We start from the raw sequence: 26,549 nt of genomic DNA, 5'->3' as shown, positions 1-26,549 counted from the left end.
AAGGAAGAAGAAGTTGTGTTGTTAAAATAGCTCCCTCCGTTTTGGACAAAGCCAGTGATTCTATCGAAGGTCGCATGGAAAAGCTATAAGTCTGGAATTGAGATTTTCCTTTTTTGGAACCTTCCTTGCACCAAATGGAGAGAAAAGAGCATTTCGGAAGGGGATAAGAACTGCCTTCCAGAGATCTTGCTGCGAGTATTTCAATGATTTCCCATTCTGTGATGCACCCAGTAAGTCTTTTATTTCTATCACGATTGTATTTAGGTCGAATATGCAACGAACACAAAAGATAAAACCTTTTAGTCCAGGCAGGAGCTATCTCCGCTCTCTGACTTTGTCCACAACTTCTTGCGCCCCCACCAAAGTAGCGGCGAGAACTCCAATTTTAATCGGTGCGTGTGCAAAATTCAGCCGGTGTCGGTGTCATTGTTGATAACGAATCCGAGAAAATATCGGTAAGTGTGCAAGCTCTCCAAGGTTTTTTTTAATGCCCTTTTTTTGCCAACTTGTCCTGCATTTGACGTTATTTATTTTTTATTAGGAATCATAGGCGTGCGTATGGGGGGGGGGGTGCCTGGGCACCTTCTAATGTTGCCTCAAAAAATGAAAAATAAAATGTAGAAACTATCATTAAAATAGTTGTTGTCCGTGTTGAAAATGTAAGGAATTTCGTTTCATTTCAGATGCCCCGCTCACTCTCTCTCCAAAAAATATGATATTGTTTACTAGGAGTATAATCAGGGACGTATCAAGGTTTGTTTAGGTCCCTGGGCAAAATGTTTTGTGAGGGCCCCCATTTTTTTATTATTTTTTACTAGGAGCCTTATTAGCTCAATATGTTAACCACCAATTTTCAGCAGTTGAAATGGTAGACCTGATTTTAGAATCAGTAGTCATTCACAATCGAAAATATCGCAGATAGGTTTGCAGGGAGAATAGCGCAGTAAAATAGAGTTACAGGACGAAAATTGTAGCGCTATAGCAGCAGCAAAATTCTGCGTCTAAATGTCTACAGTATATTATGAAGAGTGAACACCGTAACTGGGGTTCAGACGGAAATAAATTATATTATTTACAATTAAGAGTAAAATGTGTGACTGCATATGCACGGTCCATCTACTGGACAATTACCGACAGGTTCATTGTGGAAATTGCAGAAGCGTGCGGTAAAGAGAGGCGGGGCAAGCGCCGCTTGCGTTGTTTTTTAAAACACTTTTGATATCTTAAGTTCGTGTTTTTCAATGCCTTTATACACATTAGAATGGAATTTATTTACTATAAGATATTTACATTTCAGAATTTTCATTTCCCCTATGTTCTGTTCTTCTGGCTTGAAACATAAACCAGCTACACTCTTGACGACGCTGGGCGATGCGGCACGATTGACCGCGTTAGAAGAAGAGGGCTGCTCGCCTTTCTCCCCGCTTTTCGAGTGACTTATGCAGTTCTTGCATGGTTACTGTCCGTCCCCGTCCACGAAGAAAAAAGATGAGGGCAAGCAACACTAAGACCGCATCTGTTTTTGGCAAGGGTGTTCGAAAGAATTCGTCCACAAGTGTTGCTAACTTCCATAGCACCACTTAATGCGGTACCATTTTCATGTTTGAAGCTGTATAGTAATCAACAAATTACATTATTAAGTTAGCCAGTGATCACCAGTCGTATATGATTTTATAAGAAGTGAAATCACAGCCGGTACTTGAACATATTCGTCGTGTGGTCAGTTACTCGGAAATATGGAGGGTATGTAACACTGCGAAAAGGAAGGTTAATTTAGAAGCGTGGGTGCTGCGAATGCTTATTGTTTTTTACTGTGATGCTGTGCTGTGTTTTTCTGTTTTTGTGTCGTGTTTTTTTACCTGGTGTAAAAGTATGGTTCTACGTTGAAAATTTCCGCCATGGGTAACATACCAGACGAGCCATCGATTTGCAGTGGTGCAGGTAAGGACTTGATTAGGGACCTTCTTTCAAAACCATTCAGTTCGAGAACATATGGTGAAAAGTTGGAGCTTGTGAACCATGAGCGACCGTGTCCTGAACTGTGCATAACCAAACCAACTAAGAAAGATGGGAAAGTTTTCATTAGGCAGTTTAAAACATCTCAGTACAACAATATTATGTGGTTATGTGGCAGCAATGATCTTAATAAATTATTTTGTTGGCCCAAATACAATACAAATTTAGGACCATGGAACTATACAGGCTACAGTGACTTGAGCAATTTTTATGATGCAGTGCAAAGACATGAACGTTCCCAAAATCACATCTGCGCTTGCATCCAACTGAAGACATTCGGAAAGTCCAGAATTGATATACAATTAGATCTGCAAAAGAAAGCTGCAGTTTTAAAACATATAAAAGATTTATAGACGTAACATGTTTCCTTGGTAAACAGGAACTTGCATTTAGAGGTCATGACGAAACACAAGGTTCAACCAATAGAGGAAATTACGTAGAATTAAGCAAATTGATAAGTAAATATGATCCTGTTCTTTGCAATCATTTGGAAACTGCAACAGTGTTTACTGGGCTCTCAAACAGAATTCAAACGATCTTATTGAAAGCATGAGTTCTTCACTAATGAAAGAAATTAAAACAGAAATCTCAGCAAGCACATTTGTTTCCATACTGCTTGATGAAGCGTCAGATGTCAGTAATAAGTCACAACTTTCAACAGTTTTACGATACGTAAGATCAGATGGTTTGGTTTGCGAGAGATTTATTTGCTTTGATGACGTCAGTAAAGACAGAACAGCAACAGCATTAAGCCAACACCCAACACGTTTTCAAAGTAATTGAAGAATTTAATTTGGGCAACAAGATCGTTTCGCAGGCTTATGATGGTGCAGCAGTAATGGCAAGTGAACTGAATGGTTTACCATCAAAAGTACGTGAAAAGTATCCAGAAGCTATGTTTGTTCACTGCTACGCGCATGTCTTAAATTTAGTGCTGGTGCAATCTGCAAACAGCGTTAAAGAAAGTAGTATTTTTTTCAAAACGCTCTCTGAGTTAGCTGCCTTTTTCTCTGCTTCTACCAAACGCACCGAGCTACTAGACCGAATAGTTCAGAAAAGGTTGCCACGTGTTGCAACCACAAGGTGGAACTTCAATTCTAGACTTGTCCAAACTGTTAATAATTACAGGGAATCTTTAATTGAGTTGTTCGAAGAAATTACAGACAACCCCGCTGACTGGGACACCAACACTTACAACGAAGCTAGTGGGTTTTGTGGAAGACTAGGTAGCTTTCCATTTGTCTTTTGCTTGCAGTTATTTGATGAAATATTCCAATACATTGATGTTCTGTTCGATATTCTCCAAGCAAAATGTAATGACATATCATACTGCCAGAAAAAAGTAATGGAGTGTTTGAGGGTAATGGAAGACAAGAGGAACAGTTTCAACGCGTCCTGGAAGCGAATGGAAATTCATAAGAATCTGTCAAAATTTCGTCAAAGAGGTGTTACATCCGATGAGGATGCCGTTCGGTACTACAGACGAGTATTCGTTGAAATTCTCAATACAATCACTATGCAAATAAGGACAAGATATGCAAACCTTGACAAACTTTCATTTCTCGAATTGCTAGATAGTAGTAAATTCCCACATAATTCTCAACATTTTCCTCACGGCACCTTACAATCTTTGCAGGCTACATATGGCCGTCATTTTGATTGCCTCCGCCTGAAAAGTGAACTAACTGTAATGTATAAATCTGAAGATTTCCGTGATAAAAATGTTTGTAATTTCTATAAGTACCTGCACCACATGCAACTCAATGATTGTATGGCTGAACTACGTAAACTGTGTTTGCTGGTTATGACTATTCCTGTGACAACAGCATCTGTGGAAAGGTCATTTTCTGCCTTGAAGAGAATCCAACCTTACTGTCGCAGTAATCAAAGGCAAGAGCGTTTATCAAATTTGGCACTGCTTTCAATCGAAAGCACGTTATTAAGTGAGCTGTGCAATAGGGGCGAAGATTTTTATGGAGACGTGATAAATTAATTCACCAAGAAGAACAGACGGCAGGAATTCCAACTTAAGGAAGGTAATATTTTTTTCAATTTATAATTTGATTGTTTAATATTTTTTCTGTACTTTTCATTTAAATTCTACGATTCGATTGAGCGAATGATAATTACATAAACACTCTTTCGTCCTGTTAGTCATGATTCATAATTCTAGCTAAGTCAGAAACCGAAACCCGTCCGTTTATTTAAAATCGAAACTTTATGCTAATAGGATGTTTATTATTTTCAGGGTTAAAAAAGAACGTAATTTAATTTACAGTTGCCCTCAAATATCAGGTAAATCGTTATTTTCTTCATGGTTGGAATTTACATCGAGTTTATATCGAGAGGCTGTTTTTCGTTTTTAAAAACCGTGCGGTGAAGATTTTATTTTACGGTATATATGCACTTCACATATAAATGGGGGGGTGTGTAAGCCTATATTGTATTTGAAATTGTTATAATTAACCGAAACGAAAAATTAACCCATCGCTTGCCTATGACGGAAGGTCACGGCACGCCCCTGGGAAATTGTAGTAACTACACTTTCCTCAAGAAAATTCCCAAAGTAGATGAATTTTCGGCGAAAAAGGCAGGAAAAGTGTGTGTACTATAACACTTATAGTACACACACTTTTCCTGCCTTTTTCGCCGAAAATTCATCTACTATATCATCAAAGTCCAATTCACGAAGAACTTCATGTTCAATGCTTAATAAACAAAGATTGGATAAGCGATCCTGTCCCATAGCTGCACGAAGCCTGTTTTTCACTAATTTCAATTTTGAGAAAGATCTTTCTCCGCTGCAGTTTGTTACCATTAAGACCAAATACATTCTAAAGAGAATTTCAACATTGGGAAATGTACTGCGGAACGGGTCCTTACGTACAATATTATACATAGACAGTTTCACGAAAGAAAGTTATGTACTTCGTGGGATTATTTATTATCTTAATCGTATCTGAGAATTGATTGTTTGAATAAGTGTGCCTTATTTCCACACCACAGCCAAATCAATCCATGGTAAAAAGTATACTGAGCTTCAGATATCTACAAACAGATCGACTGAGACCTATGCTACAATTAGATCCAGAAGAGTGTAGACATACGACAATATCGAAGTTCTTTTGATTTTTAAAATACAACTTATGTAATTTTTCACAAGCACAGCCAGCTGGTTAAAATATTTTTTGGTGGAGGCCCTTCACATCTTCCTTTTGGTGGGGGCCCCGAGGCAATTGCCCCAGTTGCCCATAGGTTAATCCGGCCCTGCGTATAATAGTCACTAGTCAGTAATCACGTAGTAAAAGAATATATATTGTTCACTTTATCAATGGCACAGTCTACAGAGCTCCTCCACAAATAGGCCTTCACTTAACCCTCTCCCGAACACAGTCTCCATTTCTAATGCAACCTTCTCAACTTACAAGGCTTATTTATTTACATTTATACATAACAATGAGATTGCAGTAGCGATCGATACTGTGCCCACAAGAACAAGAATTGCAAACCAATATGGAGGAGCTATGTGCAATTTATAAAGTAATATTCATGGTAGTTCAATAACGGCAAATAGATTATTGATTGTTTTTTTTTCTTTTCTTATTTAAGTAATATAAATATCGCTACAGGATAGAAAAACCCAATACTTAGAAACTATAATGTTCAAATTTCATCTTCACACACAACTTTCATCTTCGTAACGTAACATGAATTTACGACAATTAGGCCAACATCGTCCAGATAGGCAATATTGGTTTGATTTGGTGTTTTAAGTCAACTTTATGCACAGTAAGGCTAATCGGGACTGGACCTACAGTTTATAGGCAATATAAATTAGTCTGCGCACCACTGTATTAGTTTTGCCGGACTAAAGAGAACTGTGTCCCCCTCCCCCCAACCACCATCCCTGGACACTGATGTACGAAGGGGAGCTGATGAGGCTACCGCTCCTCCCGAAATTTTGAGAAAATCAACATTTTCAAACGAAAGCAGTAAAGAACTAGGGAGAAATCAAAGCGGTAACTGAAAACTCTCCTTAAAATAACCCCCGGTTACCTTCTTTGTCTTTCGAGCAACTACACTCAAATGTCCACCTCTCATCCAACTGCATTTTGCAGACTAGCAAGGCTCTGGTGCCCGGATCTGCAGCGAGGATAATCCTATGTGGGGCTCGTTTTGTCGACGCTATATGCTTGTGATTGTCCCTTCATACACCTCATTACCATTCATCTTTGCGATTAGCCAAAAGTTACGGAAAAGCGAAGTAAAATATACTAAATCAATAATCAATTTTTGAACAACTTTTAAAACAAAATTCAAAACGGTAATTACGAAATATTTCATTGTGTATTATTCCCCCAAAACGCATCTATGTAATATCCCACAATTTCAGCCACCTCCCAAATAAAATCCTGCGTACGCCAGTGACCTGGGCATGTACATGAGTTTTCTTACACAGCTATGCTTTCTAAATCATTTCCAAAGTTAATTAAAATCCACATTAAAAGAGGATAAAGTTCCCTCATTTTTGTGTCATGTGTACGTAAGCTCTGTAAATTTGTTCACACATATGACGTAGAATATCGTCATTAAAGACCCAGTGTCAATGGGTACAAATTAAGAAGTATACGTTCGGCGAGTGATCGTGTTTTGTTCACCTTTCGTTGTAATGTGGGACTAGAAACTGCAGAGGGAGAAATTCTTGTCATCGTTGGTCTATTGTGTGAGTTCAGTTTTATAAGAGAAAGTTAATTAGTATTAAGTGTTGCAGTGTTCCATGTATGAAACAGTCTGTACTTTGTGCGAAAGTATATGTTGCTAATCTCATTAGGTGATTATTTGTTACAATTGAATTCAGTTCAAAGGTTACAGCAGACTACGTTCTGATTTTTTTCAGCTGCAAGCAGAGCAGTTTTAACGTGAGTTCGTCGATTAGGTCAAACAAGTCAAAAAGTAACATACAAGTTTATTTTTGTGATTCCTTGTTGATAATTTATTTCTTCTGCCGCTATATCAAATCAATAGGTACAAATTTAAAATTAATACGTTCAAGTAGAAATTCGAACTAGGCTATGTATGTATGTATGTTATTTACTTCCGCAAGTTGTTCGTAACTACGTTCTTCATAGGCAAGAGACGACAAGTGTGTACTCCGATTAAGTAGATGAAATACATATAGGTCTGAGGGAATATTAGGGTTTTTTTTTCTCTTGTAGAATTTATCATTGTTTGTTACATCCGATGAAGCGTTTATAACAAAGTTTGAGGCTTTTTTTTATAAGTATTGCACACCTTGGTATATACACATACCCAAGTTTGTAAACAATAATACAGGTAAGAACTTGTCGATTTTCATCAATTGGAAGGTATTAACAAAAATTTCGGCCAGTGATTTGTAACTCAATCAATCAAGATTAATTTATTAGTAACAATGTTTAGTTTCTTGGTAAATGTTATCGTGATTGGATTAGAATTCTTCATTATTAGCATTGTCACTAAATCTGGTGGAGGTTTAATACATATGATAGGGATACAAAAATAATAATAATAATAATAATAATTAAGGGGGTTTATGTGGCGACATATTTCAGTACTTCAGTACTTTCCTTTAGAGATTCAGTCCTGAGTATCTACCTACGCATGATGTGGACTTGAAAAAAATGATAATCATTTTTGGCCAAGAATATTGCTTTTAATTATGAAATGCAATGATTGCAGCTTTAACACTGGAGAAAATGAACTTTTTTGGTAATTATGCGATATAGCCCAAACAGGCAAATGTCTGTTATATCGGAGACACATTTCTTCATTTTTACAGAAGAAACTACTTACGGAAATGAGTTTCTGTAGTATTTTGAAAGTTCTTGGATGTATTTTCTCACCGTAGAAGGCTGCACAACAAGAAATAAGCACTTTTGATATAATAAACTTGCATTTTGTGCAAAGCGACAACATTATGCTGTTGTTTCCATTATGTACCTGCAGATGGCGCGAGCGTCGAAAGTCATGCGGTCTCGCCAGTGTTTCCAAATGTGCCTTTTTTTTTTTACCAGAATTTTGTTTCTTTAACTATGCTTACCTAACCCAACCTAATCTTGCCGGAAATGGTTCGTGGGGCTATCGTGAATGTTTTTTTGGGGCTATCGGGAATGGTTTTTGGGGCTATCCGTCAATGGTTTGTGATGACATAATGAACACGAAAGTAGGTATTTTTCGGTTAAGAAGGTTGAAACACTGCATACCCCACTACAAATCGACAACACACAAGCACGACGTGCGATGATCCAACGGAAGAATTACTCGCAATGTGAAAAATCGAAGTTATTTTCTTGTAACAAGCATAATGTCACCTTCAACTATGTTCCGCAATACACAATTGGTAAGTACGAACCATTTAAAACTGAACATATTCGATAGAAATTTCTCTCCGATATAACAGACAATTACCCCCGAACACCTCTCACTCGTTTATTTTGTGCATTTTTCTCACTCGTTTATTTCGTTCATTTTAGCATTGATACTTACCTATTCTGCATTGCGGAAGATTCTTTGAGGTGAAGTGATGCCTTTTTCTATAAAATAGTGTCAACTTTTCATATTAAGAGTCATTATTTGTCTTCCTTGTTCCGCTTGGGTAACAGACAATATGGCGTGCACTCGTTATGGATCATCACACATCGTGCTTGTGTTTTGTTGATTCGGAGTGAGTATGCAGTGTTTCAACCTTCTTAACCGAAAAATACCTACTTTCGTGTTCATTACGTCATCACAAACCATTGACGGATAGCCCCAAAAAACCATTCACGATTGCCCCATGGAACATTTCTGGCAAGGTTAGGTTAGGTAAGCATAGTTTAAAAAAAGAAAAAAAATCTCGTAAAAAAAAAGGCATGTTTGGAAACACTGGCGAGACCGTGTGACTTTCGACACTCGCGCCATCTGCAGGAACATAATGGAAACAATGTCAAAATGTTGTCGCTTTACAGAAAGTGCAAGTTTCTTACATAAAAAGTGATTATTTCTTGTTCTGCAGCATTCTATGGTGAAGTTTTCAGTTTCCACGAAAGAAAATACCTCAAAGAACTTCGACAATGCTACAGGAACTGATTTCAGTAAGTAGTTTCTCCTGTAAATTTGAAGAAATCTGTTCGGGCTATATCACATATTTACACTTTTTTTTTTTTTTTTAGGTTTTCACAGAACATCGAAAATGACAAATGAAGTAAAATAAATAATAAAACCAATAAATATGTATCGATTTTGAAGTAAGTCATGAAATTCAAAGATGATTAACTATCAGAAATTGGTGTCAAAACGTACTGAAAATAAAATCAATGCTGGGATGTAACATTGGCAGTTCTGACACTCCAGTTGATCTAGATTATGTGGATACCCTTGACACTGTACCCCCACCAGAAAGTTTTAAAAAATGTGCATGTTTCATAACAATAATGTTGTTTGTGACTGTTTTCTGTTGTTGTTAGTTCGTGGAGATGTGTTATGATGGTGAAGTAATGTACCTCTGTTACCCTGAAAGGCTTTATGCAAGTGAATATAACACCAGACTTAACAATCCAAAATTACACCACAGGTGACTGTAATTGTTTACTATCCTTCGGACACCTATAACTACTTAGTTTCTTCAATTTTTGACATTCGTACTTACGTATCTGCTTCGCGGAACATTCCTGAAGGTGTATCAACGTTCTTTTGATGAAATTAATTGCAATTTTTCACATTACCAGTAAGTCTTTCTGATAGGCATTTTCGCTTGCCTGAGACGAACTAACCTAACCATGCGCCAATGGTTCGCAATTATTTCCAATTTCTAGATCCTGATACTAACAGAACACAAATTTTAACTATGTTTCCTAACCTAACAGAACTAACCTAACCACGTGCCAATGGTACGTGGGGCTAGAGCCAATGGTTCGCAATTATTTCCAATTTCTAGATCCTGATACTAACACGACACCAAATTTTAACTATGTTTCCTAACCTAACAGAACTAACCTATCCACGCGTCAGTGGTTCGTGGGGCTAGCTATTCTCCGTCGGAGAATTAATTTTCAACAAACAACATGAATTTCAGCTCTGAAACATTCCCACATCACACAAAACACCTTCCCGATGTTCGACCATGCTACAGCAACTTATTACGGTAAGTTGTTTCTTCTGTAAAATATAATAAATGTGTCCGAAGGATAGTAAACAAGTACCGATTGAAAAATATTAATGTAATTCTTGAAGGTCATGCTTTTTTTTTTATTTCCGTGTGTGTTGTATTTATCTCCTGCTTATTTGTCTTTGGTACAGACACTGGTGATTTGGTGGTGACTTCTATTGAGGCATAACCATGGCAGAAGCCCATTCAGCTGTTGCCTTCTCCTTCACTGTCACCCATGATGGCGTGGATGTCAATTTTGATCGGGAAGTTTTGCAGCTTGTGTGGCAGTCTGGAGTGCGTTCATGGAAGAAGAGGCTTGCACGATTTAAGGTATTTAAAAGAAGTTGATAATATATGATGGCAATGATTAGATATAGTGGAAACACATTTCTGGAAATTTACAGGAGAAAAGACGAGAAAGTACTTACGGAATTTAGTTCTTGTGGACTTTCTGAAGCTGGGAAAAGTGTTTTTTTTTTTAATTGTGCAAGTTATTCGGCCTGTAAATAAGGAATTTTTCGACATTCATGTATCTCCGTTGCACGACAGCTCGTGACACCATTACCATCGACTACGTGAATCAAATGTTCCGTGTGTTTGATTATGTAACCCCTTGTCAGTGTAGCAACCACGCGGTAGTTTTACAAGATGACGTGTGGGCATTTTTTTTTTTTTTTTTCAAATTTAATTTTCTATTTTTGTGTATTCTGAAAATTTGACCTGGTTTACAGGAACAATTCTTATTTATTGCATATATTAATTAGATATAATAGAAATGCAGGCATAAGAGTGCAACAAAAACAGAACTCTGACAACTCCAAATTTTGGGACAATTTCTATACATATAAAAAAATGTTGGTTTACTGGTGGTATACCAATTAACATGGTATAACATTAAAAGGTTATTCGGGCTTTTTGCGACGCAGTTTCATTTATGCTAGAACAGATTTTTGTTTTACATTTTAAAACTGCTTAAGAAACCCCAAGAATTATTTAGTGGTTTTTATTACGAACTTCCAAATTATAGCATTTAACAAAATTAAAATTTGACCTGGAAAGCTGGAGGGTTTTGTTTTACGTAGTTGAAACTAATACGAAAGTTACCTCTAGTTGGCTTAGATTAATCTAAGGCGGGAAACTAAAAGTAACATATAAGTTATTAAACAGAAAATAAACTCTTTTAGCCTCAAAAAGGAATATGGTCGACCTTTACTTACGAGAACCATCTAGGTTTGCGAGAGGTACTCAGCGCTGCACTTTTACTTTATCTCTGATCAACTCTTCGATACGGAAGTACACATTTCGAGAGCTCTCAACATCAGGGGAAACATTTTTTGCAGAAGCTCCTTGATATCTTCTTTCCACCAAAGATCTTCGACGTCTATCCTCAAAGTGACGCACCGCCAAATTCGTAATTTAAAGGTCAAACTTGGTCAAAATGCCGCCACCTTTTCGACTAGCCATTCTCTAGTTCACATCTACAAACTTTCACTTCTCACACTGTAAAAATTGCCATGAGAGAACGGTCTGTATTCAAGTAAAATTCTGCACACTCTTTTTTCCAATCACTCAAACATCACCGGAACACAGGTCACTGTTAACCATGAACTAGGCAAACAACTTCAACAAAAACAGTGCATGAATAACTGCGACTTGCTGCAGATAGCATGATGAAGTTCGGGAAGTCTCCCTTTCCAGAAACCTCGACGCCAACTGCTGCATGTAAACTTCTGCAGCCAACGTGCAAAGTAACGCGGCCTTTCACTCGAAGAGTCAGCAAACACTGCTCGAAAACTACACCACATTTTTTCTTTGTCCCTTTACAAACTGTGTAGTAAGGACAGTTCATTTTGCCCGACAGGTGTTAATATCTCATCCTCCTCCTTCTCGGAATAAATAGTCCTCAAAATAATCAGTTATAATGGGAGTACACACCACTGATTGGAAGTTCTATGTGATAGAGTGACAAAGAAGTGCGCATGCATGTAGTCTATTTAATCTGTTGGACGATTTAGTTGAAAACTGGAAAACAGCTTCTGACTTGTTAGTCCTGTTACAAATAGTGTATTTCCAGAATTAAAACCATAATAGGGATATTGGGTCAATCCAAGGCAAAAAGGAAACAATGTTAGCAACATCTTTTAACTAAAATAATAACCTATGCCTGTGATACTTGCTAAGTCAAAGACATGACACTGGAAAAACCCAGTGGAGGCACAGTGGTTCAGATCCTACTTTGAACTGTAGACCAGTGTTGATTAGCATAAAGTGGGTTGAAAACAATAATTCAAACAATGACACCGGAAACACCATGTGTGTTCTTTCTCTACCCATTTAAGTCTCATTAAGCTGTTCTTCAAAGAAATAAAGTTATTTGGATGCTTTATGCATCCAACAGTGACTTACCTCCACCCTTTTTAAACTGCACACTATATTAGAGCGTATATGAGCTTAATTTTTAAGCGCTCGCAAGATTGGAAAAGTCACTCTTTTGCCAACAATCTTCAAATGTAGTGACCCATTTTTATCGAGTTCTATGAGACCAAGATGGATAGAGGTGAGGAACAAACATTAATAAACATTTTTTATAAAATATTTATTTGGTAATTTGTTTAGATATTTATCGCTGGTATATCAGTACAAGGATCTTAAGAAAATGTGAATGACAAGTATATTTTGTATTCTTTACAGATTATGAGAGACAATTTGTTTAATAAACTATTCTTGTTTACAGAACAACATAAAAACTGGAGTATACCCAGCACCATTGCACAGCTTATGGGGAACGATAGCCATTATTGCTGCTTTGTATTTTAGTCAAATTCGCTTTTCTTCTGACTTAGTAGCTTATCTTGTCAAATATCTACCAGGGTAAGTACTTACACAGGCACTTTATTTATTGTTAAATTTAGGCATTAAGCTTTTTCTTTAATTTAAGTTTTTGTAACAAAATCCCACTCTTCAATGAGATCAACAGTGCTATTTTGTATAGAATTTGCCTACAAGTTTGTTATTTTTTAACCTTGAGTGGATAGACGGGAAAAAGTCTTCCCACCAGCTGTAAACATGTTAGAGAACGTATGGAAAAACATTTTCCTATCACCACACAGCTGTAATTAACGTGCCATTTCTTGAAAACTACACATGATATTTCAGTTCTGTCTTTTTTGTTCATTTGTACACGTATGAAGTTATGACATAATCAAATTAAAAATAATACCCTTGTTTCTGACAGTATTACGGGATAGATTTTATAAAATTGGCTATAACTCCTCAACCACCTCTTTTTTTCTGATATATTTAAATTGTACATGTAATAACGAGAACAAAAGAACACTTCAACAATGTGGGACAATTAGCGGTCCAGGAGCAAAGGCCCAATTTTAAAAATTTCCCACAATTATGACTTTCAAAATGTTGCATATTTTTTTTATTTTTATGAAAATTGAAGGACAGTCATCTCATTACATATCATCAAAGAGTGATATTTTGTCGTGCTTTCCTGCAAATTTTGTTCAAGCTGGCAATACTGCCACATTTACATTGTTATTGCCCCCCCCCCCTTCCCCAAAGAAGTATCTGCCTATTTTCATTGCAACTTTGCATGGGTGTAGGAATGTACCACTGCTACACACTACATTTTTCCCTTCACTTTGGTCTATTGTGGTGGCTACAGGGATGTACCAATATTAATTTTTTTGGAAAAAAATCATTTTTTTCTTTGTCTTCTTCCATTACTTTTGTTATTGGGAGGTACAAGTATAAATTTCACCTCCACTAAAAGCCCTGTCATTCCGACAAAACCAGTTCCATTCCTCTACGACAATTAGTTCTCGAACTACATTTTTTTGTACATCATGGCAAGTTTTAAAAGAGCACACTTGAAAAGTTCCTGTTCAAAGAGGCTATCCATGCATGTGAGGCTCTGTCTGCTAAATGTTAAAATGAAGTATGGCTGGTTAATACAGGGAGGTTATTTCAGTCGTTCACCGCCAGCGTGTCGGCCGTTCGGCGGGCTCTTCATGCAACAGGTCCCGGCAAATTGCGTTCAGGAAGTCCGTAACAGAAACCGCTTGTTTTGTAATGTTTCCACTTTTCACAATTACAGTTACAATTACAATTGAAATAAGCACGTACCTTGTCGCAAGGATGCTGGAAAAGGTGTCCTCCCAAATACAAATATTTCTGGCACCTTATTTCTGACAGAAAATCTTAGATTAGACATCGCTACTTTATCGTCAGTTGTCAGAAAGGGAAGACAGCATCCCGGCGCATAAAGCAAACCGAAAGCATAAAATGATATTTAAAAGTAATAATAATGATGATCACTAACCTCCTGTGTTATAAGAGATGTTAAAAATGACCTCCTTCAACAGCAATACAACACGTTTCTTAGGTTCAAGAGATCCTGTCTATCGTAATTCCCTGACCACTTTTCTGCAAGAATTCGTTTTCACGTAATTATCGTACATAAAAACTCTATGTTCAAGACTATATTTGTTTAACGACATAAGTAATGAATGAATAACAATTAACACACAATAAAGCACTGGCCACGAGTAAGCACATTACAATAACACAGTATAAGCAACACGCGTACTGATAAATGAACAGAAGTGAACATGAACGTACACTGACGTCTGGTAGCCGACAGTGTTGCTAACCATTTTTCGGCAATGTCCCTACAGACGTAGTCAAAATGTCCCTACAACTGACCAAATGTCCCTACGCCAAGTAAAGTGACTAAAAAAAAACACCTCATGAGCATGCAAACAGAAGATAAAATATACACATTTACTTACCAAATCTTTCTGCTCGGTGCTTCCACAATTAATGAAGGAGCGAATTTACAATACAGGACCTCTCCCCGATTTTTTGTAATATTTCGCATACTCACTAATTGAGGGCTCCTAATCACGAATTTGAAGTTAAAATTTGGGGGGTCACGTGTAGAAATTGCAAAATAAGTGACATTGAGTGGTCCGCGATCAGCACGATTGCTTATTATTTACCGGAAGATTTTGTGTTTCCAATACTTAAAAAACGAAATATACATTCCTGATATTACTACGACCCCAAATTTTAACTATGTTTGCCTATCCTAACCTAACCTAACCGTACCTGAATGGTTCGTGGGGCTATCCGTCAATGGTTTGTTGGGCTACCCGTGCATGTTTTTTTCGAGCCCAAATTTTAACTATGTTTGCCTAACCTAACTTAACCTAAACTTACCGAGAATGGTCAGTGGGGCTATTCCTGAATGGTTTTGCGGTAATTGTGATTACGAACCGATAAATAATATTATTTTCGTAGCACTTTAACGGCAAACGTTCATCATCGAAGACGCTATTTTCGTATCCTGCAATTTTATGATTGATGTACTGTTGCCAAATTTACCTGTAATCAAATCAGTTCTTCTACATCGTGATTGTCGCTGTCACATGTAAGCACGTTCTTTGGGCAATATACTGAAATCCATAAGTTTATTAATTAGCCCACAGCCATCCTCCTGCACACTCCACCTAACAATCTGTACAACATTAACAACTTTTTTACTGTTCTCTTCCACCATTCTTACACGATCCATGCTCTCCAAGTATGAAATCAACAGTGTGGCAACGCTGTAGACAGCGTAACTAATTTTAATTTGTTCATATCAACAAATATGGCTACCATACTTGTATACGGAGAATCATTGCGAGAATTGAAAAGCTTATTTTACAACTTCTACACGTTAATGAACATTTTTTCCCCCTCACCCCAACATGTTAACTTGAGATAAATAATCACGAATAATTATTTCGTGAGTATAAGACGTAGCATAGAAATTACAGAAGGGTCCGGTATTGTAAATTCTTGCCTTAATGAATAATAGGGGTGTGCTGGACAGAATTTTTTGGGTCGGGATGGGATCGGGACGGTAATTTTTTTAAATCCCGACATTCGGGACTGAAAAATTTGCAATTTCCCGACCAAGTCGGAAAATTTTCTGGACGGGAAATGTTCGAAATTTCCCGAAGCACTGGAAATCTCGAATTTTACAAGTCATTTTCACTTTAAGTGATTGTTTTTGCATTTCTAGAATAAAAACTTACAACTTTCGATAAGTTCCAGAAACCTACAAGGCAGAAAACGTCGAGAATTAACGACTTTTTAAAGTAAAGAATCCAGCACACCCCTAATGAATAACGTTGAGTCGTTTACTGTTGATTATGTTATTTGAAGTCATACATGCTGCTGCTGTGAAGAGATAGATGTTGGTTGGTGATGCTGTATTTCCTGCATTCTTTAACAATTTTGGTCCCATTTTATTTCCCTTTTTTGTTTTTGTATCACTTAACATTGAAAATATTCTTTCCGTTTCCGCGTTAGAATGCGGCAATGTTAGCACTATTTTCGCGAGAGTGGAAATGTTTTCAAAAAGGAACTTGCCTTGAAAGTTTTTGGTAACCGATAACATGTTCCAAAATTCTGATGGAGATTTGTTAGTTAGTTCTTTTTTCTCCTCCTCGCTAAAGTATCCAGATAAACTAATTCATAAAATGTAATTTACCAAGATTGAAAAAAGTACCTACGTTTTCCCTCATTTGGCAAAATCTGTCCCTACGTTCCTACGCAGGCGAAATTTAGTGAAAAGTCCCTATGCGGAGGGACATGTCCCTACGGTTGGCATCACTGCCGACACGTGCTGTATGAAGCGCCCTCTTGCGGCTGACAACTCACCCAACCCCCGATAAGCTGCAGGCGCTGTCGCGACAACTGAGGATAAAGCAGCGATGACTAATCTAAGATTAGATGTCAGAAATAAGGTGCCAGAAATATTTGTAATTGCGAGGGCACCTTTTTCTGCAATCCTTGCGACAAGTTAAGTGCTTATTTCAATTGTAATTGTAACTGTAATTGTGAAAAGTGGAAACATTAGAAAACAAGCGGTTTCTGTTACGGACTTCCTGTAATGCAATTTGCCGGGACCTGTTGCATGAAGAGTCCGCCGAACGGCCGACACGCTGGCGGTGAACGACTGAAATAACCTCCCTGTATTATATTTTTCTCAGGTTTTGTTCGAACAGATGAAAACTATTTCACAGTTTAGCTTTTCTCTTTATCAAGGAAGGAAAAGAAAGCTGTGTCTAAAATAAAACAGAACACTCAATCCGTTTACTTTGTTAGTGTCTTTTGCAGAAGAATATATCTGACAGATGGAAGTTTATTGCAAGATAAATTAAATTGAATTTGATTAGGCAAACTTTAGTTTGAAATTCTTAAATAATTAACAATTTTTTGTAGATTAGTATATCCCGTAACATTTGTGACTTGTGTTTACAGATATTTCAAGTCTGAGCATATGAAATGGCAAATGTAAACTCTGCACCTTAAATTAAATATTTTAAGTGCATATACCATTTAATTGAATTGGATCAGAATTTTTGGATACATTGGAATCACAAAGACCCTTTATATTGCTAATATACTGTATTTGGGCGAGAGGAGGTAATACGCAAGGTTGAAATGCATCTTCTTGTAGCGTTCAATTTTTGGAACATTTGCCTTGAAAACCAGGAATTATACTTGAATTTTGTCATGGTCCTAGAGTGGATGGCCTGGAATGTCAGTGGGATTGTTACAACACATAAGTGTCTGTGATTGTAGTATGTGTCATTGGTGTAAGACATTTCCCTTGTATCTTGTAATTCTGAATATTCTACGAGGCATATTTTAAAGTAGTTCCATTTTGATATTACATTTATAAACACAAGGACACATGTTGTAATAATTTTATTTTTACATGAAAGCCTGGGCCTACATGTACTTTTCAACATAATTGCCACCTACATTAAGGTACTTATCGTATCTTACGACCAGCTTCTGAATGCCATCTTCATAGAAATCGGCTGCCTGATGCAATAACCACTGCTGCACAGCCGTTTTCACGTTGTCATCTGCGTTAAAGCACTGACCAGCAAGGTGCTTCTCTAAGTGCTGGAACAAGTGATAGATAAAGATGAAATCGTAAAATGCCTGTTTTTGCGCACTTTTTCATCAACTTGCTGCACCAGGTCATCGTTATTGACGGACAGTCGCCCACTTTGTCCCCGTTTGTACAGCCATCTTTAAATGCCCTCACCCATCTTCTTACCATGCTATCGCTCATAACGTTGTCTCCATACACTTCTGCAATCTGCCGATGGATTTCGGCTGCACTTAGAAAACTAATGACAACGCGTAGTTCACACTCCGCGGGACTTTCAATCGTCTGAGGCATTGTAACCGCACCTGAACAAGTGTCTACTTGGGCAAACGGTTGCACAGCGTGCATATGCGAAACAGCGGGTGCAGTGCTACAGCAGCCTAATTGCAAAACTGAACTTACTTTAAAAATATGCCTCGTATTATTGTTTGTTCCTAATGCTGGATTAAGGCTTTCAGACTTTTCTTGGCATTTCAAACAAAACTAAATTAAATTGTTTGTATTGAAACAAGCTCGTTCTCTAACATGCCACCATTTTTGGTTGGTGCACAGTGTTTATATTTATGAATGTCTGCAATAACTTGCATGTGATACTGGATCATTTTTATTAGATGCCCATAAAGCAATTGTGTTTGTCATCAGTTACTTGTTTAACAATTAGTAACAGAGCTTGTTTTGTGTCTTTTAAAATACGATGTGGGTGCAGTTGATTGGGCATCTGATTGTCTATGGAAGATCCAGGTTCGATGTGTAGGATGGGTTATCTCAGGTGAAAATCTTTTGAGCAATGACCCTAGGCCTAAATTATCTTTGGGACTCATGTGCAGGCAAAGATGGGTGGAGAATGGTGCTGATCACATCACATCCACTATTGCCGAGATTGAGAATGTGGGCAAACCTTATATCTATATTCTCCGTGCACCATCATGGCACTGTGCAATATGCTGGGGTTAGGTTCACCTTTAGGATATGAAAGAATGTTTCACTGTTTTATCATGCGTAAGCAGGTTGTTGGAACATTGTGATAATCTAAAATAACTTTTATCTTAACAATATCTCTTCTAGTAAAATGAAAGATCGTAAAAACCCAGTAGCCGCTTTATCTTTTTTTGCTGTGTTGTATTCAGTAGGACTATTTGAATTATGAAAAATCTTTTTATTTGAATGCAAGTCATTATTTGCATTTATGTAAATTATAAAGAAATATTGTATGACTTAATTTTGACCTTAATAAGATGATAAAAAATGTTTTGATTTCTCAGATTATCATATGTTATTATTGAAGTAAGTATTAATGCCAATGCTGCACCATCTTTTTCACCTAGATAATTTATTTGATGACGCATCTCACGTAAATGTCATGGATCAGTTTAGAAAATTGTTTTTCTTTAAATTTACCGAGGATTAAAGAAATGCATTCACATTTGTATTTTTCTATTTTTTTGTCATTTTGTTTCTGCCTTGTAGAGTAATTGCGATCATGAATGATGATTAGACTAAATTGATGAAAGGGGTACCCACAATGCCCAGACCAGGACTGTCTTAGAACCTTCTTGGCCAAGATCATGTGAAGTCAACCCCCATTGCTTCAAGTGATACTATAATTCATTCAGGATGGAAGTAAAATTCATAACTTTTTTGAGTTTTGATATTTTTTTGTGTTTTAAATTTCAGAACTACTTTTACATGGGAACTAACAGGATGTGCCTTGCTAGGAGTCGTATTGTGGCTGTTTATAATATATTCCATACGTTATACATTGAAATTGCTACTTATATATAAAGGTAAGGTGCTGCTAGTTTTTTTTCTCCTGAAATATTGAAACTTTTGAATTAGCATAATGAAAAAATTAGAAATTGTTCTCAAGTAGGATTTTTTTGAAACATAATAGGTATTAATTGTAGTGAAGTCAGAGGTTTGATTTGTTGGTTAGGTGGCATAGAGTGAAATATTAATTTTGGTCAAGGACATTTGTTCACTCACTCACTGTTCAATTAGGGATTATTTTGTGTCAAATTTCATTCTAACTTGAGATGAACGTGAGATAATGATTACTTCATACATGTGAATTATTGAGAAGAAAAATGTAGAATTAAAATATGCATTACCTTGAGTGTGTCTCAGTTGTTTCAAATGCAGGAAATGTTTTGTATGCATGTCTGTAGTAAATAAAATCGACTTTTCTATTCTATTCTATCTTCTTAGATATATTTTGAATGGGTTTCAACGTAAAAGATGTAATAATATGTAATTGTTTTTCTCTCAAAGTTGCTTATCATGTATAACAAGTGTTAAATCAGACCAGAATTGATTTTCGTTTCTTTCTTTCTGTTCAGGTTGGATGTATGAAGAACGTGGCAAGGGTCGCATGATATCCAGAGAGACGAGGTTCTGGTTCCTGTTTGTAAAACTTTTATCAGGTGGAAACAAGCCTATGTTGTACAGCTTCCAAGGCTCTCTGCCGAGATTACCACTGCCATCTCTCAGTGATACAATGAAGCGGGTAAGCTTCTTTCCTCAATTGTGAGCAGTTTTAAGAACAGGAAGTTTAAGAGTAAGGGAAGGTATAGATACCACTTCAATGTCAAGCCTCTCTTCCACCCATCCACCCTGAAAATGGCATTCAGTGGATAATGTTGAGTTAATATTGAATGCAGGATAATCCTTATTCTCTACGTTCTCAATTATTTCCTATTGTTATTATTTCTGGTGTGTTTTCGTCATGCAGTGTAATTAATTTGTTGATGTTGAGAAATTAATTTCTCTCATATTGGTTTTATTGAAGACCAAGAATCCCTGAACATTGGGACTGGCATCAGAAAATTATGTTTTTCCCGATTTTCAGGATCCCAAACAGTCGGGAAATTTAATCGTCGTGTATTGAAAGTGATCAATTCTTGCAAGTTTTCTGCACCGTAACTTTCTACAAAATGCCACTGCCACTTCAGGAAGAAATATTATGTAAGAGTTTGGTTAATAACAGAAAATTCTTATCATTTCCCATCCCATCCGGACTTTGCCAGGAAATGGAAAACATTTCCTATCTTGAACTTTTTTAATTTCAAAATTTACTGTCCCAAACCCCTATTTAGCAAAATATTTGGCCCACACTTCCTTATTGAAGGTAATTGTTATTTCAGTTTACTAACATGTAAGGGTTGCAAATGAAGGGTGCCCCAATGGGATCCGTATGATTTTTATTTCAAAATGCAGCACAGATGAAATATCTGACAAATGTTTCCTTGATTCTACATTTTTTTTTTCAATAAATTATCTGTTTTATTACAAAATTAAATCATGCATTCTTATTGGAACATCCTTTAAGTTTAAATGCTGAATCGTCCATAATAATTTTAATATTAGGTCTATTCCAGAAGTCTTTATAGTGGTCTCATTTGAAAGTTTTTAGTATCTGACTTTTTTTTTTTTTTACTGGTTTAAGTGTGTTTTGGGAGTAATTTGAATTTCCAGTGTATGTAACTAGCTGAATTATGTATTTTCATGACCCTTATCTATTTAACATGAGAAATTGCATCTTAGTCTGTTTTGTTTTCAGTATTTACGAAGTGTCCGTCCATTACATACAGACGAGGAACAGGCTCGAATGGAGAAATTAGCAAGGGAGTTCCAAACAGAGATTGGAGTGAAGCTCCAACGATACCTTCTTTTAAAATCATGGTGAGTCACATTCAGTAATAGTTGAATAGTTTGTCATGTCTTCTATCAAGAGACTTAATATATCCTTTTAAATGAAACAATGCATCTGCATGGTCTTTGTCTTGATGTAAATAACAATTTCATGTCTATTTTTGTTTTAGTGTTATTATTGGAAAAAGTTCTTAACTTTCTCATTTTATCACTGACAGTACTCATTGTAAGCTAGTGAAGTGGAACTTTTAAAGTTTCTTTTATTATAATTAGAGACCGGATGTTTAGGCAGTAAAAACATATAAAATAGGCAAAGCAAATAAGCACTTATAATTTTCAAAATAGGCATTAAAATACAAAAAGGCAATGAAATTTAACTCAAAATAATGAAGATAGACATACAAAAAGAAATAGGTGTTTAAAAAATATAGAAACATACCTGTACATTCTTTATAGTTGCTTAAAATAAACCAGGAGCTCATCATTAGAGACAGCAGTCCAATATTGTACTTAATAAATCATAACACCATTAAGCCTTGTTTCCATGATATGAAAAGCTCAATATGATGACCAAGGCAGAAATTTATTTAATTATAAAACATAAACTAAACGTAACGTTTCAACCTTCTAGCAAGATCTTCTTCAGACTATGCACCAAGTACAAATGTAACAAGGTACAAAACAGGACAATCTATATACACAAAAATTACTCCCCTCCAGACTATTAGAAAGTTGTTCTGGAACATTCTAGCAGGTGGCTTTCTCTTGTCAACTGTACTTTCACCTGAAAGGCGATTTAGCTAAGCATTTTCTTTCATCTGGAATGTGGTTGGACTCTTTATCTTTATCTCATGCTCTTTTTCCTTCATTCTTCTTCCTTCTTCTCTCCTCTTTCCACTCTTTCTGACACCTTCTTCCATTCTTTATCTTCAGTCCTCCATTCCAGTTCATTGGGTCTTCTTCACCTTTCTTCAGGACATGACATAGAGTGGGATGAGGCTAATCAGATAGGAAGGGAGAAGAGAACACTAGTGAGAAAATGGAAGGAGGCCAAGAAAATAGAATAGAAGGTTGAAACGTTACGTCTAGTTTATGTTTTATAATAAAATAAATTTCTGCCTTGGTCAGCATATTGAGTTTTTTAATAAATCACTGCAAACAGGAGTCACGTCAGCCCAAAATTTTCCATTGTATAATGGCTACACACGATAGTCTGACAAAATAAATTTTTGGCTACTTCCAACCAGTACACAAATTATTTAAATATACACTTTATCACTGCACACGGGGTTATTCAGTTAACAATTTACACTATATATTCCACACAGCAGTTCGAAATATGAAACTGTTTAAATGCATTTCAAGTTTGTACTGTACGGTTTGGCAGTCTCTGAATAAGAAGCACTAATTGTGGTTGCACATCACAACAAGGTATTTCTTCAAGTGATCAACCGACAAGTTATGTCTGCGATCGGACAACACATTTTTTAGAATTGAAAATGATCTTTCCACCTCCACAGATGTTACCGGAGCATACTTAAAGCACGCGCGAACATGTGGATCTAACTCAGTTTGTATATTTTCACCTTTTAGAACTTGTTTCACTTCTCTCTTCCAGTAATGTCATTGTCTGGCAAATTTGAATAATGGGTGGTGATGAATCCTAAGTCGTTTCGCACAACAGAATTGTTCAAAACGCTGTGTTACACAAATTGATGTTGCATCATCTTCAGATAGGGAGTTAATTACTTCAGCCACCTTCTGATAGTTGGTCGCGTTATATACTGCAGCAGATATCCAAGTACCCCATCTAAGTATTGGCTGTGGCGACAAATCAAGTTCAGAGGTTGTCTCTTTAAACAAAAGAACCCGGGATGGTGCTTTGAGGAATATTTTCTTAGCCTTGGAAATTGAAGAGTCAACTTCGGGAAATGAAACATGAATTTCCTCTGCAACTCGATGGAGAGCATGCGCGAGACATGTTATGTGCAGAATAGCCGGGAAAAGTTTAAAGCAAATGCCTGAAATAGGCAAAATTAAATTGCCTTTAAATGAAGCTAATCCCTCCCCCCTGGCCTTCGCAACATTCGTTTTCATCATATCTCTAACAGGAAAGAATAGGCATTTTGCCTAACATCCGGTCTCTAATTATTATTATGTCTTGTGTCTGCTCTCTGAGTGATAAGGTGAACATGTTCTGCCCAGCATGTGGTGTTAGAAAATATTTGTGTAAAAAATTATTTCTTCATGTATGTCATTTAGTATTTATAACATGTAAAACTTATAATTCCCTTGTAAATTTGATCTTGTGTAAGTATTAGCAATTTGTAAACAAGGATCTAATACACATAATGGACAAATTCCATGGTTATACAAGTTCTTGATTTTTACCCTGAAGATTTTCCTCTTGTTAAGGCTTGGCTGGACCTTTGGTCTGTTTTTGAATTTTCCTCTTCTTTTGAAACAACTGCTATGATATTTATTCCAAATTCTGAAAAATCACATATTCTTAGAATTCCTTCTAGACAATTCACTTGAATCTTCGCATGGTTTGTGGCTATATAACCCTATTAAACTATTGCAAATATCTAGATAACAGCGAAATCAAACCAAATGAAGATTGACGTGAAATCTCTAGAAGAAATTGTAAGCATATATACTTGGTGATTTTTTTTAACCTGAATCATTTGAATATATTGAAAAAAATCATCCTACAAAAAAATGTTCCAAATAAAAAGTTGATAGTTTGGAGGGGGAAGTTTAGTGCTGCAACAAAAGAACACCCCCTCCCCCTCTTGTAGGTGGGGCAGGGAGCAACTTTGAAATTTCAAATAGAAACCCCTATTTTTTATTACAGATTCGGATTTTACTGAAAAAAATACAAAAGTTTTGTCTGAAACATTTTTTTCGATTCGTGATAGATGGTGCTATAATCGACAATATATATGTATATTCAGAATTTGTAGTCATGGCAGTTTTTCGAAAAGAGAGGAAGATTCAAAAATAGCTTTGCTGGTGTTGGCCAAACGTCCGGTCGAGCCTAAAGGATTGACTAGTCAAGAGGACTTCGTGGCTAGACACGGCAATATGACTCACTCTCTGAGTGGCCAGCCATCGTGTCCAACTAAAACTGACTAGCCCTTGTGCTTTCTCCTTCCAGAGTTTACCCAGAGGTACTTGGCTCAAGGAACTAGACCAAGGTTTACTTTCCAAAATGGAGTCAAACTATACTGTAAAGAAAGCAAGTGCATATTAAATATTTTGTTTAGAAACTAGATAAATCATATATTGTGGCTGCATGGAGAAAGGTATAGACTATGGGACTGCCTTGCCTTTAAACTCTGAAAAGTCCATAAAGGTCTCCAGTGACCTCAGAAGTGAGAGAAATTTATGTTTAAATGCAAAATTTATAATTAATTTTAAAAATATTACCTGCTATTCATTTCATGTTGACAGGGTGATGTACAAAATTGTTGTCTGTGATGAAACTAACTCACACACTCTTAGTGTGCATCTTTTGTATCACATTGGAACTTACAGTTATTAAAGTTTTTGGTGATTTTAATGTACAAGGGTATACATTTTACAGTTTAATTTTTTTATCTATTTCTGTAACCATATTTTCTCCCCTCCTCTCTTCTCCCAAGAGTTGTAGCATTTAAGTTTCTTGAAATTTTATTTTTAAGAATTTACCTATTAGCACACACTATGTGAGGTGTTCCACATTATGGTGATCAATATAAATGCTTGATATTCAAAGTGTAATTTCCTACTGTTTTGGGTTATTGAAAGGGGCAGGATCTTATGAAAATGTATTTTGTGTTTTGCAGGTGGTCAACGAACTATGTATCTGATTGGTGGGAGGAGTATGTGTATTTGCGAGGCAGATCTCCTTTGATAGTGAATTCGAATTTTTATGCAGTAGATGCCATCTTTATGCACCCAACCAAAGTGCAAGCGGCCCGTGCAGCTAGGACAATTTATTCGTGCTTAATGTTTCGTCGACTAATAGAAAGACAGGAGTTGGAGCCAGTGAGTATTCTTTCTTTCCCCACTAACTTCACTTGCCTTGCTAACAAAATAAGTATTTGTTGTTCTAGTTTGAACTTCTCAAATCACTACTTTGAGTTTCAGTAGTGCTTTTGTTGTTTTTTTCTTTATTTAGAATTGCTTTTCTACCAATTGCTGCAGAAATATTGGAATAATACACTATCACCAGTTTTTCTGAGATACAGTCATTGTTTGGTACAAATGAGGTTGAATAAATATGGTTCATTCCACGCCAAATCAACAGAAAAAAAAGTGTAATTTGTGACCCGACCATCTCGGATTTTTCTGAAACTCTACTATTTGGTAGTCTTCATGAAGATATGAAATCCTGAGAAATTATAGCTTCCTGTGTGGCGTAGTTATGGAGTTTTGGGGGCTTGAAAATACAAAAAAATTTCGATTTTTAGTCTGCACTTGCGACTTTCATGGATAATTGCTCGTACTCTAATTGACGTAGAGAGCTGGTTGTAGTCTTGTTTGAAAGGACATGAAATAAGCTTTCCAACGGTGTGTCACATCACTATATTTTAGAATAAAATCTTTGCAAGGTCATCCACTTTGACCTTTGCACTTGAACTTTTGAAGATGCATATCTGCGATTTCCTTGGAACTGAGATATATTGTTAACACATGGTTACACTATAACATAAGCAAATTTGAAGTTGGGACGATTATGGGATAATTAAAGAAAAACAATTT

The 26,549-nt window shown here is 36.5% G+C and overlaps 1 protein-coding gene across 4 annotated transcripts in view; it reads left to right on the top strand.

Moving 5' to 3' along the window:
* The first annotated feature begins 6,652 nt into the window (after window positions 1-6,652).
* Window positions 6,653-26,549, top strand: part of whd (carnitine O-palmitoyltransferase whd) — a 67,232-nt gene continuing 47,335 nt past the window's right edge. For 3 of the 4 annotated variants that reach the window (XR_014441998.1, XM_083126577.1, XM_083126575.1), the window contains exons 1-7: window positions 6,653-6,739; window positions 10,333-10,513; window positions 12,918-13,054; window positions 19,827-19,936; window positions 20,489-20,655; window positions 21,709-21,830; window positions 25,631-25,832. Coding sequence is in view for 3 of the 4 variants with exons in the window: in XM_083126577.1 (XP_082982703.1) it covers window positions 10,373-10,513; window positions 12,918-13,054; window positions 19,827-19,936; window positions 20,489-20,655; window positions 21,709-21,830; window positions 25,631-25,832 (879 nt within the window). In the remaining variant the exon portion in view is untranslated. The other variant, XM_083126576.1, reaches the window with a different exon arrangement.

The sequence above is a fragment of the Lepisma saccharinum genome, chromosome 8, assembly GCF_977018435.1.
Source record: "Lepisma saccharinum chromosome 8, izLepSacc3.1, whole genome shotgun sequence".
In the NCBI taxonomy this organism is placed as follows: domain Eukaryota; kingdom Metazoa; phylum Arthropoda; class Insecta; order Zygentoma; family Lepismatidae; genus Lepisma; species Lepisma saccharinum.
The sequence above is the reverse complement of the archived record's forward strand: the minus strand, read 5'-3'. Positions and strand labels throughout refer to the sequence as shown.